This window comes from Schistocerca gregaria, chromosome 3 (assembly GCF_023897955.1).
Source record: "Schistocerca gregaria isolate iqSchGreg1 chromosome 3, iqSchGreg1.2, whole genome shotgun sequence".
NCBI classification, from domain to species: domain Eukaryota; kingdom Metazoa; phylum Arthropoda; class Insecta; order Orthoptera; family Acrididae; genus Schistocerca; species Schistocerca gregaria.
In genome coordinates, this window is record NC_064922.1 from 176614829 (window position 1) to 176632005 (window position 17177).

Genomic DNA, 17177 nt, shown 5'->3' on the forward strand with positions numbered 1-17177 from the left:
TGTATTTACACGGTTAGTACAGACGCATGCTCCAGTACGTAGAACGAAAGTATAAATAAATACAAGTGAAAGCTCAGAAATTTTTGTACGGTTTCATGTGTTGAAAACGCAGAGCCACTGCAGAGTGCTAGGGCAAAAAACGAGACCAGCGGAGGTTTGCGCATGACACTTTTATAGCGCATGACTATTTAGGAGATGTCAATGGAAACAAAAAGCAAAACATAAAAAAATATTCCTTTCCAGCAGCACAGTGTGAGAATGTCTTCAATGACAAACAGAAGATTTAATTCTCCTATGGAGGAAGAATAAAACTGTTTACATGTTTAAATGACAAAGTAATGGTTGATACACACCAAACAATATGACGCAGTGTAAAAAAAAGGATAGAGAATGCGTCAAACAAGACATCCACATATCCACAAGTAATTTCAATTTCGCCAAAAAGTCACCTTTCGTTAATTAACTGCCCGAACAACTGTCCTCTAAATCACATAGCGATAGCGTGTTAGTCTCACGATGTGGGATACAAATTTAGACACGAGGATGGTAATTAGGAACTCGGCGTCGTCCGCTTAAACTCTGAACCCGGAAATGGCAGCTCGTTCGTTAACTGTTGGCAGCCAGTAGCGGATGTGGCTTTACAGAACTGACAACGACAAGCGACGGTTTCACTATTTGCGGCGACGCCCAGGAGTACACGCTGGTCAGAGAAAGACGGTAACTAATAGCCTCTTAATATGGCCGTTTATAGTGACAGAGGGAGTACTTTGAGGGAGGAAAATGGTTGTGAGGAAGTGATCGTGGTGGTGACATCCGTTTTAGGGCGCTCGGCTTGGGTATCGGCGCCATTTCATAATACGAAACAACTAATTGACAAGAAGGAATTCTTGGTTCAAATGGCTCTGAGCACTATGGGACTTAACATCTGAGGTCATCAGAACCTAGAAAAAACCTAACGGATCGACGGACATCACACACATCCAAGCCCGAGGCAGGATTAGAACCTGCGACCGTACAGTCGCGCAGTTCCAAACTGAAGCGCCTAGAACCGCTCGGCCACACCGGCCGCCAATGAATTCTTCCCCAGTAAACAATCATCTTGGGTCAATGACACATGGACACACACCAAACTTTTATGGGCTGTCTGGCAACGACAAAATCACATCAGTATATTAAAATGAATGACAGAAATTACGGATAGTATCGTGTGTGTCTACATGCACGTTCACGACCTTTCCTCACGCTTAAGCAAAACCATGATACAGTTCTGAGATAAAATACTAAAACGTGATAAGCCGAAAACAGCACTTTAAAGTTATTACCCGGTACACGTGGCTGGCTGACCACTAATAAAAACAAAGGATATAAAATGACTTGTCTTAATAACATGAATATATTTATATGCGTACACACACACACACACACACACACACACACACACACACAGACAGACAGAGAGAGAGAGAGAGAGAGAGAGAGAGATCTCGGTTTTTGATTGAGTCGTAAATGGTACCTGAATTTTGGTTTCTCCCTCCTTTAATTATCAGCTTCTGCGTCAGTTGGTGACGTATTACAATTTGGAGGAAGTTATTGTTCTCTAAAGTTTAAAATACGACACTCTTAGTTACTTGGCCGTATTATTGCGGATAGCTTTGAGCCCAAGTTTTCGTAACTTTTCATACCTAAGGGACCACTGTTTAAGTAAATAAGATCAAACAGCAATCTGCTTTTCGTGAGGAAAGGAGATTGCTTGGCACACAAACTTCCTTCAAACTACACGTCCTGCTACTTCAAAATTGGTCAGTGGAGTTCAGCACCATACTATTGTACAAGAACACAATTCAATTACTGTAATTAAGAAATTATGAGAGGTTGTTACTTATTGAATAAAAACTACAGAGAATGCATTTCTTTTTCTGTATTTTAGTGAACTTTGTACTCTTACAATTCTGTCGTTTGATAGACGGCGACGACAATGAAGTTCACCCCCTTTTCCGAAAACAAGATACTTCTATTCTTCACTTCCAGAAAATTTGTATACATAAATGTTTGGCAACTCTTACACATACTTTACACGGTTTTATCACCAAAATATCAGCTTCAATTAAATGTAACAATACTTTCCTAGCGACGGCGTAGCAACACGTCCTCGTTCCACGAGATACAGATTAACAGTCTTTTTTTTAATAAATCAATTGTTTTTTAGAGTCCACATCCAAAGATTCACAACTACTATCGTTGAGCGTATAGTGCGCTAAAAGAGCTTCTTGCTGTCCAGCTGCGTTTCCCTTCAAGTACTTTTTGAATCACACATTTACGGTATTTGCAGACATTACTGAGCTTCTCAGAATAAAATCAGGCACAAATTAGTTAAAAAAAGCAGTGAGGCACATATAACAGGGAGAACCCAGATATTGTCAGCACACTTTTGTAGATGGCTGCGTCTCAGTTTAATAAAGAGTATTAAAAGTGTAATAAACACGTAGTCAGAAATGAAAACTAATACAATGTTGCCAAGCTCAATCACTTAATGAAAGAAGGATGAACCAGACATTCGGCGTTACATTAAAACAACCCACCCAAAAATTATAGCAAGCGTCCTGATACACAGAAAACGTTAAAAGCACGCTTGTTATTAAGAATAATTTCTGCCGTCTTGTCAGATATCACAACGGCCCTGCGTGGCAAAGGATTTACGTAACATGGGACCAGTAGCAAAGTTGCCGACTATCCAGCGTCTTCCAAGAAGCGCGGTTGCTTAACGTGCGCATCTGAGCACTGGAGCTGCAGCCCGCATACCGACCACGGCGATGCGACAGGCGCGAGAAAACTCCGATTTCGAATTACGGTTTAGACTTTAAGATAAGTAAACGCAGCAGAGAGGCAGTTACGACGTTACTTTTGGTAATGGAAGCAAGACTCGAGACAAATCATGATACTTTCATAGGATTCGTCGCATTCGGGAATGTGTGATGCAAAGTCTCTGAAATCACCAGAAAAAAATACGCATATCGTATGGGAGAAGGCGGCTGACTGGCAATGTTTCAAGAAACAATATGGAACAATTTATATTTCTAAATGGCTAAACATTCACCCAGTCCCCGTTGCAGTTTGCCTTTCTAACGGCTTCCAGGACAAAAATATTTGATTTTCAGTATTGCATATAATTACTGACCCAATTTCAGAACTTAAAACCTTGTCAAAATCTACTCATTATGAGGTACAATCTAAAAGGTTTAACAAAATAAGGCTAGCATAACAGTTAGGAACTGTGTGTATGCCCTCAAGGCGTGCAAATTATCTACACTGTATGCACGCGCAACTTGAGCAGGAGAACACTTTTCTTAATCAGTCTTCTGACTGGTCTGGTGCTGCCCGCCACGAGTTCCTCTCCTGTGCCAACTTCTTCAACTCAGAACAGCACTTGCAACCCACGTCTTCAATTATCTGCTGGATGTATCCCAATCTCTGCCTTTCTGTACAGTTTTTATCCTCTACAGCTCCCCCCTAGTACCACGGCAATTATTCCGTAATGTCTTGCCATGTGCTGTACCATCCCGTCCCTTCTTCCTGTCTGTATTTTCCACACATTCCTTTCTTTGTCGATTCTGCGGAGAACCACCTCGTTCCAAACTTACCAGTTCACCCAGTTTTCAACATTTTCCGTAGCACCACATCTCAAGTGCTTCGATTCTCGGCTGTTCCTGGATAACTCAGGCGGTAGGGCACTTGCACGCGACGAGCAAAGGTCCCAAATTCGAGTTACACCCGTCACACAGCTTTAATCTTGCCAGAAATTTTCCTATCGGTTACAGCAGATCAGCAAGCACGCGAACTTTTGGCAACCGACTACTGCATGAAAAGACAACTTCTACGATTTTTTAAACAATCACCAGTTTGCACTGTGTTCTTGCAACAGTTCTGGGCTGCCTACTTTTGAATATGAGCAAGCGGCCCATACGTATGTGATACGCCTCGCACACTGCCGGAAATGGATGCCGTTACACTATGAACACCTTGACAGAACGGTACGAAACACGCACCAGGATTTAGATGCCTGTCGGCTTTGTTCATTAAAATTTTAAACTTATAAGCACACTTACTATCAGTCAAAAAAATTAACCCTACAAATGAAGAACACTGCGCATGACGGGTATCTTCAGGTGGAGATGGTACTACAGCAAGTCAAACAGCACGTGCACATTCAACATATCGCTATCTTTCCAACTTTCAGCAAGGTCAACTCACTGACACGAGGGAAACGGGACCATTACATCGGCAAACTGTACAGGTAGTTTGTCATCGTGCTCTAGTGTGGAGAGAAAAATATGCCCAGGCCTTTCCACAAAGGCTACCCCCAGGAGAACATCGTACAATTGTTCGAGAGTCCCTGAGAAATAGATGGAGGAAACAGTGTGTTACCACAAACAGCTTGGTCGATATTGCAGGTATTATATATTGTTTCACAATTGTCGGTAAATACGTGAACTCGTCTTAAGTTTGAAATTGTAGTAGAGCATAATTTTACGTTCACTGTGTGAAGGAGTCTTACTACTTTTTGAGCTTCCATCATGTCCAGTTTCTCTCTTTGTATAAAAGAAGTATAGATGGCATAAAAGAAGTCCGGTTACAATACGGGGTAACGGTGTGAATGGAGTAACAATATTTCCAATGAAGAAAACAGCACACCAGTTGCGTTAAAAAATTATAGCGCAACTAGTGTGTTATTTGTTCACATCGGCATTCTTCAAAAACAGTTGCTGAAAAAGATGACCATAATACAAATGACAAAATGGGTGTTTGCGGTGGGCGGAGACATGTGAGGTCGATATGCTGACGTAATTGACCAACAGAAACTGCAACGTTTAACTTCACCATGCAACTTTGACACTACAACTGAAAGGTCGCTGGCGTTCGCTGAATTTCAAAAAGACGAGGAAGTAGACATGAAATGTTCCAGACAAATTCGATATGTAACGAAACCGAACGACGGACCCACCGGGAACTTTTTATTGTGCCACTTACATGCAGTTACCATTGTTTGCAAAGTGGTTATCGCCAAGCGTGAACTTGCATCATTTTCTTTTCAGTTCTCGCACCAAGGGGGGGGGGGGGGGGCGGGGGGAAGCACGCAGCTAGCTTCATGTACAGAATATCTAATAATAAATTAATACTTAAACATACAGATCTAAAAGCGGCAATATATTTACAACGTGGAGCCGATATTTTTTCATCGATATATCGATACCTCTTTCGATACAGTGAGGGCTGATACCGATATTTCTTAAATATATCAGATTACCGATATTTAAAAAAAAAATCAACAGTTCCAACCTCCAGTTGTTTTCTGTTCCCGCCGTACCACTGACGACAGACAATATAACACGGTGTGGAGCCACAGCCCTCCCGGATACAGAGTGGCGTTCCGTGCTGTTCAGCACTGAGTCTCGCTAACGCTTGAGGCGGTCAGACGTCACAGGAAGCTGCCAGTCTCGAGACGCATACCTCTGCCGCTTCTTCCGTCATGATGTGGGAAGCTACTGCGTATCACAACAGGACTCTCCTGGTAACTGCTGAATAGAGGGCGGATGCTCGCCAGCACGTGGCCAGAATGGTAGATCTTGTTAGCAAGTCATTCATACTGAGGTCACAGATGGCGTATTCAAGCAATATAAGGTAACTACACTGCAGTTCTCACAACAAACGACTTTACCTCCATGCCTGGTCCCTGATTTGCACTCATAGTGCATGTCTAGGATGGCTCCAATCTTCACGAACTGACACAGAACGTGCCTCAGGAATGGTAATAAATTCCTCAAGATGGCATTCGAACTCTGTTTGCTTCCACGCCTCAACGAATAAAACAGTGCTTTCGTGCACGTGGAGGTCACACACAATACTGATGTTTACTTCCGTTCGGAATGGAACAACGTTTAGTCATTGACTACCCGTTACGTGATTAACACCTCAACAGAGTCTGATAAACTTCGGAATCTTGCTTTATGATGTTAAAGGATCCCAAACACGCACCACACGACCGACCGACCAATTCCGTGGCACCCTACACACGTCCCGACTGACTGTCTCAGCGATTTGTTTATCTCGAATTAGTTGATTTTATGTTTTACGAGAGCCCCTTTGCTTTACGAACGATCAAAAACTGGGATTTGCCTTGGCTGTTTTAGGGGTAACAAGGCTGAAAAAAAAATGCTGTGGGAAAAGAAGTGGCCAGTTCGGGAAAAGAAGTGGCCAGTTCGGGAAAAGAAGTGGCCAGTTCGGGAAAAGAAGTGGCCAGTTCGGGAAAAGAAGTGGCCAGTTCGGGAAAAGAAGTGGCCAGTTCGGGAAAAGAAGTGGCCAGTTCGGGAAAAGAAGTGGCCAGTTCGGGAAAAGAAGTGGCCAGTTCGGGAAAAGAAGTGGCCAGTTCGGGAAAAGAAGTGGCCAGTTCGGGAAAAGAAGTGGCCAGTTCGGGAAAAGAAGTGGCCAGTTCGGGAAAAGAAGTGGCCAGTTCGGGAAAAGAAGTGGCCAGTTCGGGAAAAGAAGTGGCCAGTTCGGGAAAAGAAGTGGCCAGTTCGGGAAAAGAAGTGGCCAGTTCGGGAAAAGAAATTCACGCACGTTCTGTTGCTTAAGCAGATGGGAGCCGACGGATTTTCGTAATTATTGAACACTGAATGAATCACGCATTTCGGAGCTGCTGAACAGCAAACCATTCTTAACAAAAAAAAAGTCATGAGAGACACTATGAGCAGCGGGGGAGGCTGTTAGCTACATTACAGTTTCCAATGAGAGGCAAATTCAGTGCTGTTGTATCCCCAGTCATTATCTAAAAATCATCTAAAAAGATGTTAATGTGAGCTTTATTAATTTATTTCTGTTAACAGTAAGTTTAAGATATTCATTTCAAATGTGAAGAAAAAAAATTTGGAATGGTGGTGACGCACATCACCCAATAAATGCAACAGAAGTAAAAGAAAAGAATCATTTAACAACTGGGAAAAAAATTGCTCTTCCCAGCAGAAGGTTTATAAAACCTATGTCCATTGACTATCTATAGTTCGGTTTTTAGGTTTTACTTGCTGTAATCCGCCTGGCGAATTCACGACTGGGGCCGGTGTGCTGTCCAGCCTGGATGTGGTTTTTAGGTGGTTTTCCACATCCTGTTAGGTGAATACTGGGCTGGTCCCCACATCCCGCCTCAGTCACACGACTCACACACTCATCTGAACACGTTCACACTATTCCATGGATTACACTAAATGCAGACAGCTGGGGTACACTAATTCCGTCCCGGGGGGAGGGGGGGGGGGGTGGTACAGGGTGGCCGCAGGAAGGGCATCCAGCCATCCGTTCACAATAACCTGGCCAAATCCGTTTCTAACCATGCCGACCATGCGAAACCGCGCGATGAAGGCGCAAGCGAAAGAAAGAACGTATCGGAAATTAAACGTAAGACCTAATCTGTCTGTATTTCTATTTTTAGCTTTCATTTCCGGTAAGTATTGAAAATTAAATCCAAATACCAAAATACAGAAGGCTGACGGACTTTTATTCATAAAATAAGTATTTTTTATTCCATCGCTGTGCCACATAAACCATTATGGATTCTTGATTGGCGACTCCATGGAGTGTGCACACAACGACCATATATGTTAAATTAAAAGGATGGTCAGCGTTGGCCGTAATATTGATGTTTTATTGATAGCAAAATCGATTGTAATCACATAGTGATCATCTTCAGTGCTGTGGTGTACAAATTAAACTCAGACACTGATACAAAGTCATCAGTAACCAAAACTGAGAAGCGATCACAATCGTCGTTTCTGAGTTTGGGTTACTGATGACTTGATACCAGTCTGAGTTTAATTTGCACACCACAGCACTGATGAGGATCACTATGTGATTGAAAATCGATTTTGCTATCAATAAAACATCAATATTACGGTCAACGCTGACATTCCTTTCAATTCATTATGGATTCGTTGAAAAAGAAACACGTGCTTCATACCTTCTATCTCTGTTCCTATATCCTCGCACGACGTGTCCCACAAAAGTCTATAGTATTTAAGTTTCTCCAGAAACTCTGTCATTGTTTCGTCCGCCGTTCACTCTGTCATGCATATTAGAACAGCATTTAAACCCGCGCGCATTGGCAAAATACTAACTTTTGTCGGGCTGTTGGTACGACAGCGCTGCACACGGCACGCTAATCGAATGAGCACTACGTGTCCAATTTGTCGGTCGGTCGGTTGGTCGGTTGGTTCGTGTGTAGGGTTCTTCGACGCTTCACCATTTCCGCCGCTACATTTACTCATTGCGCAACACGTGAGTTAATTCCGCAGGTGCAGTTGACGACGGTGGTGGGCGCGGGCAAGGAATGAGTGAGTGAGTGTAAGGCAGAGGGTCACGGTGACATATGACTTAGCAGCGACGCTCCCGGCCAGCAGGCGCCGCGGCGCATCAGTTGAATGGGGGCGCCGCGCGCTCGCAGGAAGGGCCAATTGCGCCCACTCAGAGACGTCGGGGCGCTGCTGATGCTGCAGCAGGTGAGTCCCCCGTCTCCAGGCGCGACACCTCGCAGCGCGGTCTGCGTCTACATCCATTCACTCTGCGAGCCACCTTTCAGTATGTGGCCGAGAGTACTTTGCGCACCACTGCCGCTTCCCCTTTTGCTCTTCCAGTAGCATATGGCACAGGGTGAGCCTCCTAATTTTCTTCTTCAATTTTCGCGAGATAGACGTAGGAGGTAGCAATGTATTGGTTGACTCTTCTAAGAACGTACAGTCTCTAAATTTCGACATTAGACCACACCACGAGGCAGAACGCTTCTCTCGCATCGCCTGAGTACAGTGTGGGCAAATTGCCGTGGCCGCTACATGCGCGCAGTCGGCTGGGGAATTGTGCGGAGAGCAGGGGAGGGGGGGGGGGGGGGGTTCAGAGCGCAGCAAGGAAGTGCCATTCTAAACTGACGCCTGTACTATTTTGGTAAATATTAAGCAGGGTCGCTCCACACCCACACTTGCATAGTGACCATTCAACGAAATCTGTAACCTCTGGTCAGTATCCAAAAAGAATTCCGCCGAAAATGCAATGCATTACACTGTGCTGTCTGTGATAATGAATTTCATTCTGCTATCGGTTTCGGTCTTAAGCCATCTCCATCTGATACATCATATGCTGTCCTTTTGTGAGTGAGCTGGCCGATGTTGCAGAACGGTCCTAGGCGCTTCAGTCTGGCACCACGCTGCTGCTACAGTCGCAGGTTCGAATCCTGCCTCGGGCACGGATGTGTGCGATGTCCTCAGGTTAGTTAGGTTTAAGTAGAAGTCTAGGGGAATGATTACCTCAAATGTTAAGTCCCAAAGTGCTTAGAGCCATTTTCTGAGTGAGCCATCGTATTGTAATCTTTCTAGGATTTTCCATTTTTATTCGGTAATTATGGTTTTCAGAAGTAATGTATGTCAAAGCATGTATGACATGTGTTAAATCTGCTATACGTTTTCTGCCGCTGAAGATGGTTTAAGACCGAAACCGGTAGCAGCATAAATATCATTACCACAGACAGCACAGTGTAATGCATTTTGTAAAATTCGTACATGCTGTTAACCAGTACCAACACAACAGTTGCAGCGAGTAGTCAGGCGTGGGGAATTTTGAGTAAACCCCACGCAGTTCTCATGTTGCCATGTTAAAATTTGCTTCTTTTGCCAAAACTCTGCGGAGTTTACAGTCTCACCCCACCAACATGTGCAAACGCAATTGCGAGATAATTCTGAAGCAACGGTTTATTAAGTGAGGAACTGAGGAAAAGTAAGGTCAGCATCTTATGAAAAAGCACATCCACGGTACAAAATAAACGTATAAACACTTCACTTCTGTTCCACAACTCACAGCATTTCTCGTTTTAACAGTTTTCGATGGTCCTTAAAAATTACTTTCTTTCGTCGACAGAGTTTGTAGTCAGTGGAATAATGCGATTGATAATGAAGCTTTGCACAATACCCATACGGCACAGTACTCTTCGTGTGATATCTTTTACCAAAATATAATTTCGACACCTCACAAACAGTTTATGAAATATGGAGAATGTTGTGGATATTCGAAGACATGCGCGGAAAAACGGGCTAACTCCCAAATGTAAAAATTTTAGAGGCAGATGTTATTTGTTGCTGGGTATGGGAAGTATCAAAGCTGACATTGGTCTCACACTTTCACATCCTAATGTGAGACCAATGTCAATTTTAATTATTCCCGTACCCAGCAACAGATGGCAACACTTATCTCTAAGTTTCTACATTTGATGGTTAGTCCGTTTTTCCGTTGACGTCTTCGTTTCACTCCGGCTCTGTCTCTAGCGCGGTGCGATCGCGAATGAGTACGCTACGTCAGATCAATTTTCTCGAGACTGGTGACAGACAGGGATCTCAAACCAAGTCTAAAGAAAAATTCCATATCTTAACTAAATCTCATACGCAGCAACATTATGTAATGTGTACCAGACGCAACATCATGGCGACTCCTATTTTTCATTACAAACTCTGTAGAATGTCGCGTAGTATCTTACTTCCACGTAAACGTAACGATAACTATGACCATTAAAGAAAAGATGGGCACATCATAATGAACCTGAAATATAAAGCTACAAGTCAAGCAAAAAAATTTTTCTGCCGAATAGTTTCTGTAAAATCGTTTGAGAGATCGCTGGGCCTGTGTGTGGATTCTATCATCGCCAACCGGCTGAAAGGTCGCAAACCCTTGTCCGTCTCCCATTCTCAACAAACTTACCCAGCTCTTCGAACGCAAACGTGTCGCTGCGCAACGGTCACCGTATCCTGTGCGACTTCTTATCACCGTGACACGCGCGAGCTGAACGAACCTGTGACGAAACATGCTGCTCTTCTTCGGAGCTTCTCCATTTCCTCTAACAATACTATCTGGCGCCTATTCCGGATTGATGGGAAATATTCGAGTTCCGTGGTACGAATATGTTCTAAGGTACTTCCTTTGTTAGCACACATTTCCTCCTTGAAAACGAGAATGACCTGTGCTTTTTTTACGATCATTAGGAACGCTTCGCTCCTCTTGAGAACTATGGAACCCTGCAGCTGCTGGAAAATGATAAGTCCTTTCGCACACTCAGTGTAAAATTGAACTGGTATCCCGTGATGTCCAGTAATCTTTCCTCTGTTGAACAATTTTAATTGTTTTTCTATGTCTTAGTCACTTATTTCCATGTCATTATGTCGTTCGTGCGGTTTTCATTCCACGTTGACGTGTGACAACATGTGGAATAATACTAATAACAAATGCAGCTGCTCTCCTGTTTACACGCAACGCCAGAACAGATTTTACTAGTCCAATCTAGCGTCAGTTGTTTTACTCCTATGATCTCTGTAAATGAGCTGTTTCCATATCGCGAACAGGATGCTTTTCTTAAACAGAACAAGACAGCAATACAAAAACTGATTCCGTCCCGTCGATTTAATATTGCTCATCTGGGTTCCATTAACAGGAGAGACAGAAAGGGAAAGAGAGAGAGAGAAGAGGGGGGAGGAGGGGAGAGATGATGATGGTTTTGTGGGGCGCCCAACATCGAAGTCAACAGCGCACGAACAAGTACCCAATCCTTTGAGTTTCAATCTCGCCACTTACCGAATGATGATTAAATGACGAGGACAACAAACACCCAGTCCCAGGGCGGGGAAAATCCCTGACCCGGCCGGGAATCGAACCCGGGATCCTTGATCCAGAGGAAGTAAGAGGGAGGGAGAGCAGAATCAACGTAGATCGGTGCGTTTCATCTCAGGTTGGTCAGTCAGCGCTAGTGCGTTATGAAAATGGTCAACGAACTTCAGTGGCAGACGGTAAAAGAAAGATGTGCGTTTGTGTGTATGTGGTGTCTGTTCTTCCGGACATGTCCGAAGGAATAGATGCGACAGATATCATTGAGACGGTAATGCCCACTGATCCCTTCAGTGTACATGCATACCAAGCTCTTACTCTTAACGGAAATCGGCGAGATGCCCCGAGAAATGAGGCCGAGGAAGTGGGCTCTACATCAATAGTGCGTGCTCAAGTTGAGACGTTGTGGTGATCATAGCGTCCAGATGGTGTAGTTGTCAGCGCATCGGCCTAGTAAGCAGAGGAATCGCGGTCTGTCACAAATTTTCAATTTGCCCCATTGCTATAAATTAATGCAGCTATTGTCTAATTTCTTTATGTTTCGTTTCTGTGTGGTTTACTAAGTCGGCGGGTACACGCTCCAAGAACAATCAGTCAATAGATTGCTTCCGCTTATATATGCCCACGAAAAGATTATGAAGGTAGAAACTAGAGAACTCAGATGGAGGTTTATCAGCAATCTTTCTTCCTGCTCACCTTAAGGTAGTCTTAGGGAGTAAAGATGTAGACTACTCAAGAAAATATGTTTTAACATCACATCTACGCCAATTACTGCGTGAGAAACTAGTCACGATTATTGTGGAAAAAGTGCGGAGAGGTAACTGATCGAACAGAATACTCTAACGTTTTAGGGACTTGTAATATCTAAAAATCTCTTGATCACTGAAGACATTCTTTATCCGTTGCATACGATTTACGAATATGCTGACACCACCCATCGATTGTATCAGACAGCACATGAAATGCAGAGTGAGTATACTAATTATCCAGCCACGGACGATATAGAGTTTTTGCCTAGTAGTTCACATCTTATTGTGTTTGGCGTAGGATAATGTTTGTATCACTTCCACTTCCCACCTTTCCTCTCCCAGTCACGAATAGAGCGCGGGGAGAAGGGCTGTTGGTAAACCTTCGTATGAGCTCTACTCTAATTTTACCTTTACAGCCTTTTTTCGAGAGTTGTACGCAGCCGTAAGCAATTCCAATGCTTACTAATCTAGGTACTTTGTTGTGGTCTTCAGTCCAAAGACTGGTTTGATGCACCTCTCCATGCTGCTATATCCCGTGCAAGCCTCTTCATCTCCGAGTAAATACTGCAGGCTGTATCGTTCTGAATCTGCTTAGTGCATTCATGTCTTTGCCTCCCACTACGATTTTTATGCGTCACGCTTCCCTCCAACACTAACTAAATTGGTGATCCCTTGATGCCTCAGAATGTGCCCTGCCAACCGATCCCTTCTTATAGTCAAGTTGTGTCACTAATTCTTCTTCTCCCCAATCCTATTCAGTATCTCCTCATTTGTTACGTAATCTACTCATCTAATATTCAGAACGTACGGTATCAGAATTTTAACAGTAAACCACACGAACACACTACGCCTCTCATAGCGTTTGCCACGGAGAGTTGGGGCAGCAGTTTCTTGAGGCTTTCGCTATCACTAAATGATACTGTGACGATACGTGCTGCTAGCCTTTGGATCTTTTCTATTTCCTCGATCAATTGCATCTGGTAACGGTTCCAGCCTGAAGAGCAATACCCAAGCCTCAGTCGACTGAAAACTTTGTAAGAGGGTGGAACACACGGATGATTCATCCGTTTACATTGCTACGATTGGTTTTAATTTATCAAACGCACCACATCAAACGCGCATAGTGGGCCCACATTTAGAGGAACAGAGTTCAAAAAACCGCCGATCATCAAGCTTATGTTTACATTGGTTTCCCTCAACCGAATGCCGAGAGCCGGTCAGGGTGGCTGAGCGGTTCTAGGCGCTACAGTCTGGAACCGCGCGACCACTACGGTTGCAGGTTCGAATGCTGGCTCGGGCATGGGTGTGTGTGATGTTCTTAGTTAGGTTTAAGTACTTTACGTTCTAGGGGACTGATGACAGAAGTTAAGTCCCATAGTGCACAGAGCCATTTGAATCATTTTTCGAATGCCGAGATGGTTCCTGCAGAATTCTTACCCTGTCAAAGATTGTAGGGCATATTTAATGTCGTCATCGACAGGACAACAAACGAACAATACACATGAAATATTCCATCAAGTCATACATACAGGCTACGAACGCATACATGCTGTTAATGCAAATATTGTATCCATCATTAAAAACACAAAAACGGTATGAAAGCACAGGCTTTTGTCTGCACAAAATTTCCGATAGTACGAATATCTTTGAAACCCATCGATGACGACACTTTACTGAAGAGGAAGCGTCAACAGATTTCTAATTAGTAGTAAGAAATGAACATATTCCTGAGGCTGCGAATTTATCAGTCTGAATTAAAAAAGATGGCAATAGAACACACCCACACTGAGGATGGCGGAAACGCAATAAAACATGTTTGGGGTATAAAACAAAAGTACACGTTATTCCTTACAATGGTTGATGTTACTTACGTGGGCAGCGCAATATAATTCAGAAAGAATGTATTAGGGATTATTGGCCACTTAATATTTGGAAGGATTAGTTTAAGCAGATTAATGGCGGTGGAGATCTGTTCACAAATATTTACCAGTAAACCACTTGTTTCCTCTTTCCAATGTCTTTCCTTCTGTAAGCTACTGGTAAGCTTTTGCGCAAACATCAACATGCACAACTGACGCACTGAAAAGATATGGGTCCATTATTGACCCGGAACTCGCCTCTGAAATATATGCTGCAGATTAGTTATTGAGCATTTGATAATTTTAGTCAGTGCCTGAGAAAGCTCATGCTGTTCGGTGCGGGTAGTTCACTGACGTTAAAATGTCAGAGTAGTATTAATTAAGCACCAATAACTCTCATGCAACCTACTACACAGAATAAATAAAACAAGCAGACCGACGTTAAGTCGGTAACTCCGATATTAAGAACTTAGCTTCCAATTTAAAGTCCCCCGTTGTGTATTGCTTACGTTTCCGTATGAGGAACAGTTACGAACCTAAAATTTTGACTATGGTCAGGTAAACATTGGGTCTGTGAAGTTCCATGGTGCCAAAAATAGCTATAAATACGCATGACTCTTCATACATAATAGGCAAAACAGTACGCTTAGAACCAAAATGAGTAACACATTCTCACTGTCTGAACAGAAAGGTCAGGTAACTTTTTGAATGGTCAAACAACGAAATGATGCACTGCGGTCCTTCCTTGTACTAATTTGTTATGTAAACAAAACATCAATGCTTATAAACAGTCGTTTATTGGAAATGACATAGCAATCACTACGTAAACTTCAACGAGAGCGAGATTTGGAATTTGCCTACAAATACTAACAAGTGCTAACCCGAACAGTGTTCACATTTTTTCTGTTTCATTCGTTTAACTCTGCCTTCAGCTGACTTATTTAACAACAATGAGACAGGAATTTCTTTTGTGCGGTTCCTGTCAAAAGCGACTGGTGTTGGCATTCCTGAACAGTCAATACACACGTGACGTTTGCCTTTGCATACACACAGTAGCGTTGACGCAAGAACCTGCATACATCCAGTAGAAGGACAAACAGCTTATCACGCAAGTACTGTGTTACGAGGCTCGTGGTAACTATTATCCTCAGAACTCCGTTGTGTCTAAAGAATGAAAATACTCGAGCAATCCGTACTCATGCTGGTATGTACAAAACAATGTAAGGCGTCAAGTTTTCCAAAATTCAATAATAATAGTTGCTCCTAAACATTACCTAACTGTACAAGTACGCCGCGCTACTTTCACCGAACTGTCCAATATAAACAGCGAAAACAAATTCATCGACGAAAATTGAGAGTTTCATTCACAATATCCCATGTGAAAACGATGAGCTCGCAGATGCTTTAAAGACAAATCGCAGTTTTTGCTGATGTTCTCTAAATTTTTCAAATTCACAAGAGACATTTTTATATACGAAATCTGCTTTATGATACATCCTTGATACCCGACAAAATGTGAAAGGAACCATGGTACGTACCAATAAAGGAAAGAATCCGAAATGTGTAAATATTCTAACGCTTAAAATGCTTTGTAAATAATTTTGTATACATCGCGAAATGAGGGTTGGTGTATTTATTGCTTCATTTGTGAGCTTAACAATATCGCACCGTGATAAAATGCTACTCACCTCCCCAGAACTGGAATGTATTACGTTGCACAGGGGTCTATACATTAGTTAGCACAAATATGTTGCTTTCAAAGCTTGGTGAGATTAAAGCTACATAAAATAGTATTACGTCTAATTACATACCTTGCAAACGGAGTGTGCTCAACGTTGTAAACATTGGTGATGGGTTCTTTCTTGATTAATTTGTCCAGTCGATCTTCCACAACACTCAGGAGTCCAATGTGGTCAGAGTTCAAACAAATGCCATCAACAAAATTTGGTTTAGACATTTTTCTAGCGTAATAATTTTCCGCATGCAGAAGTTCTCTTCTAGAATTCAAATACGAGGAACGGCGTCACGAAGAATCACACCCTTTAGTTGCTATTTACTCTCTGGGGCCTCGCCCCCTTCTGAACATGCAGATACATCAGATTACGTTCAAGATGAGGATTTAAAGTTCAAAACACAGCGCGCGGAATTTCCGTTACACACACGTGTACAATAGCGAGCAAACAAATACAAGCAAACGTCAACTAAATCCACGGCAATATCGTTATACTGCTTTCACTTCGAGTATGTGTGATGGCAAAACCAAATACAAGACTATACTATCATCGAAAGACAGCAGCACCACATATCACTCGAAACGACGGTTCATTACAGCCGCCTTCCTCGCTGCTTGTGATGTCACTGACAAAGAGTCTACACAACACGTTGCAGCAGCTAGCGCCGTCGGCTGAGCTGCTCTCTCGCGGTGAAACGCGGAACTATTTCCACAACGTCCTTGGAGGGAGGCTGATTTCCTAGGACTGTGTCGTAGCCAGAACTGATCTAGTTCATGACTCCACATGATTAAATTCTGATACACCACACATCGGTAACTGAAATGAGCATGATTAAATCAAAACTAAGAAACTAGGTAAGAAGGCAACATGTAGAATATTGGATTGCGATCCAAAATCAAAAACATGGCAAGCCAATGATGCCAAAGCTATGTATTAGGAGAAGTACTATAATCCTTGTCTTGAACAGGAGACACACAAACTCATTGTATGACTAATGGTAGGCCATGGGAACTTTAAGAAACACCTATACGCGATGTGTATAGAGAAAGAGGACTCTAGGTGTAGTCTGTGTGGTGAGTGAGAGAGATGAAACCGCACCACACCGTATTCCAATGCAAAGCGTTGGAGATCAGAAGACACAGGAAACTCGGGACACCAAC

At 43.0% G+C, this 17177-nt stretch overlaps 1 protein-coding gene across 1 annotated transcript in view; it reads right to left on the reverse strand.

The window, feature by feature from the left end:
- The window catches only part of LOC126354007 (uncharacterized), a 315036-nt gene extending 298316 nt beyond the window's left edge, over positions 1-16720 (reverse strand). Inside the window, exon 1 of the mRNA XM_050003319.1 lies at positions 16096-16720. Coding sequence (XP_049859276.1) covers positions 16096-16241 — 146 coding nt within the window. The 5' untranslated portion in view covers positions 16242-16720. The remainder of the gene's footprint in view (positions 1-16095) is intronic.
- Positions 16721-17177: the final 457 nt, after the last annotated feature.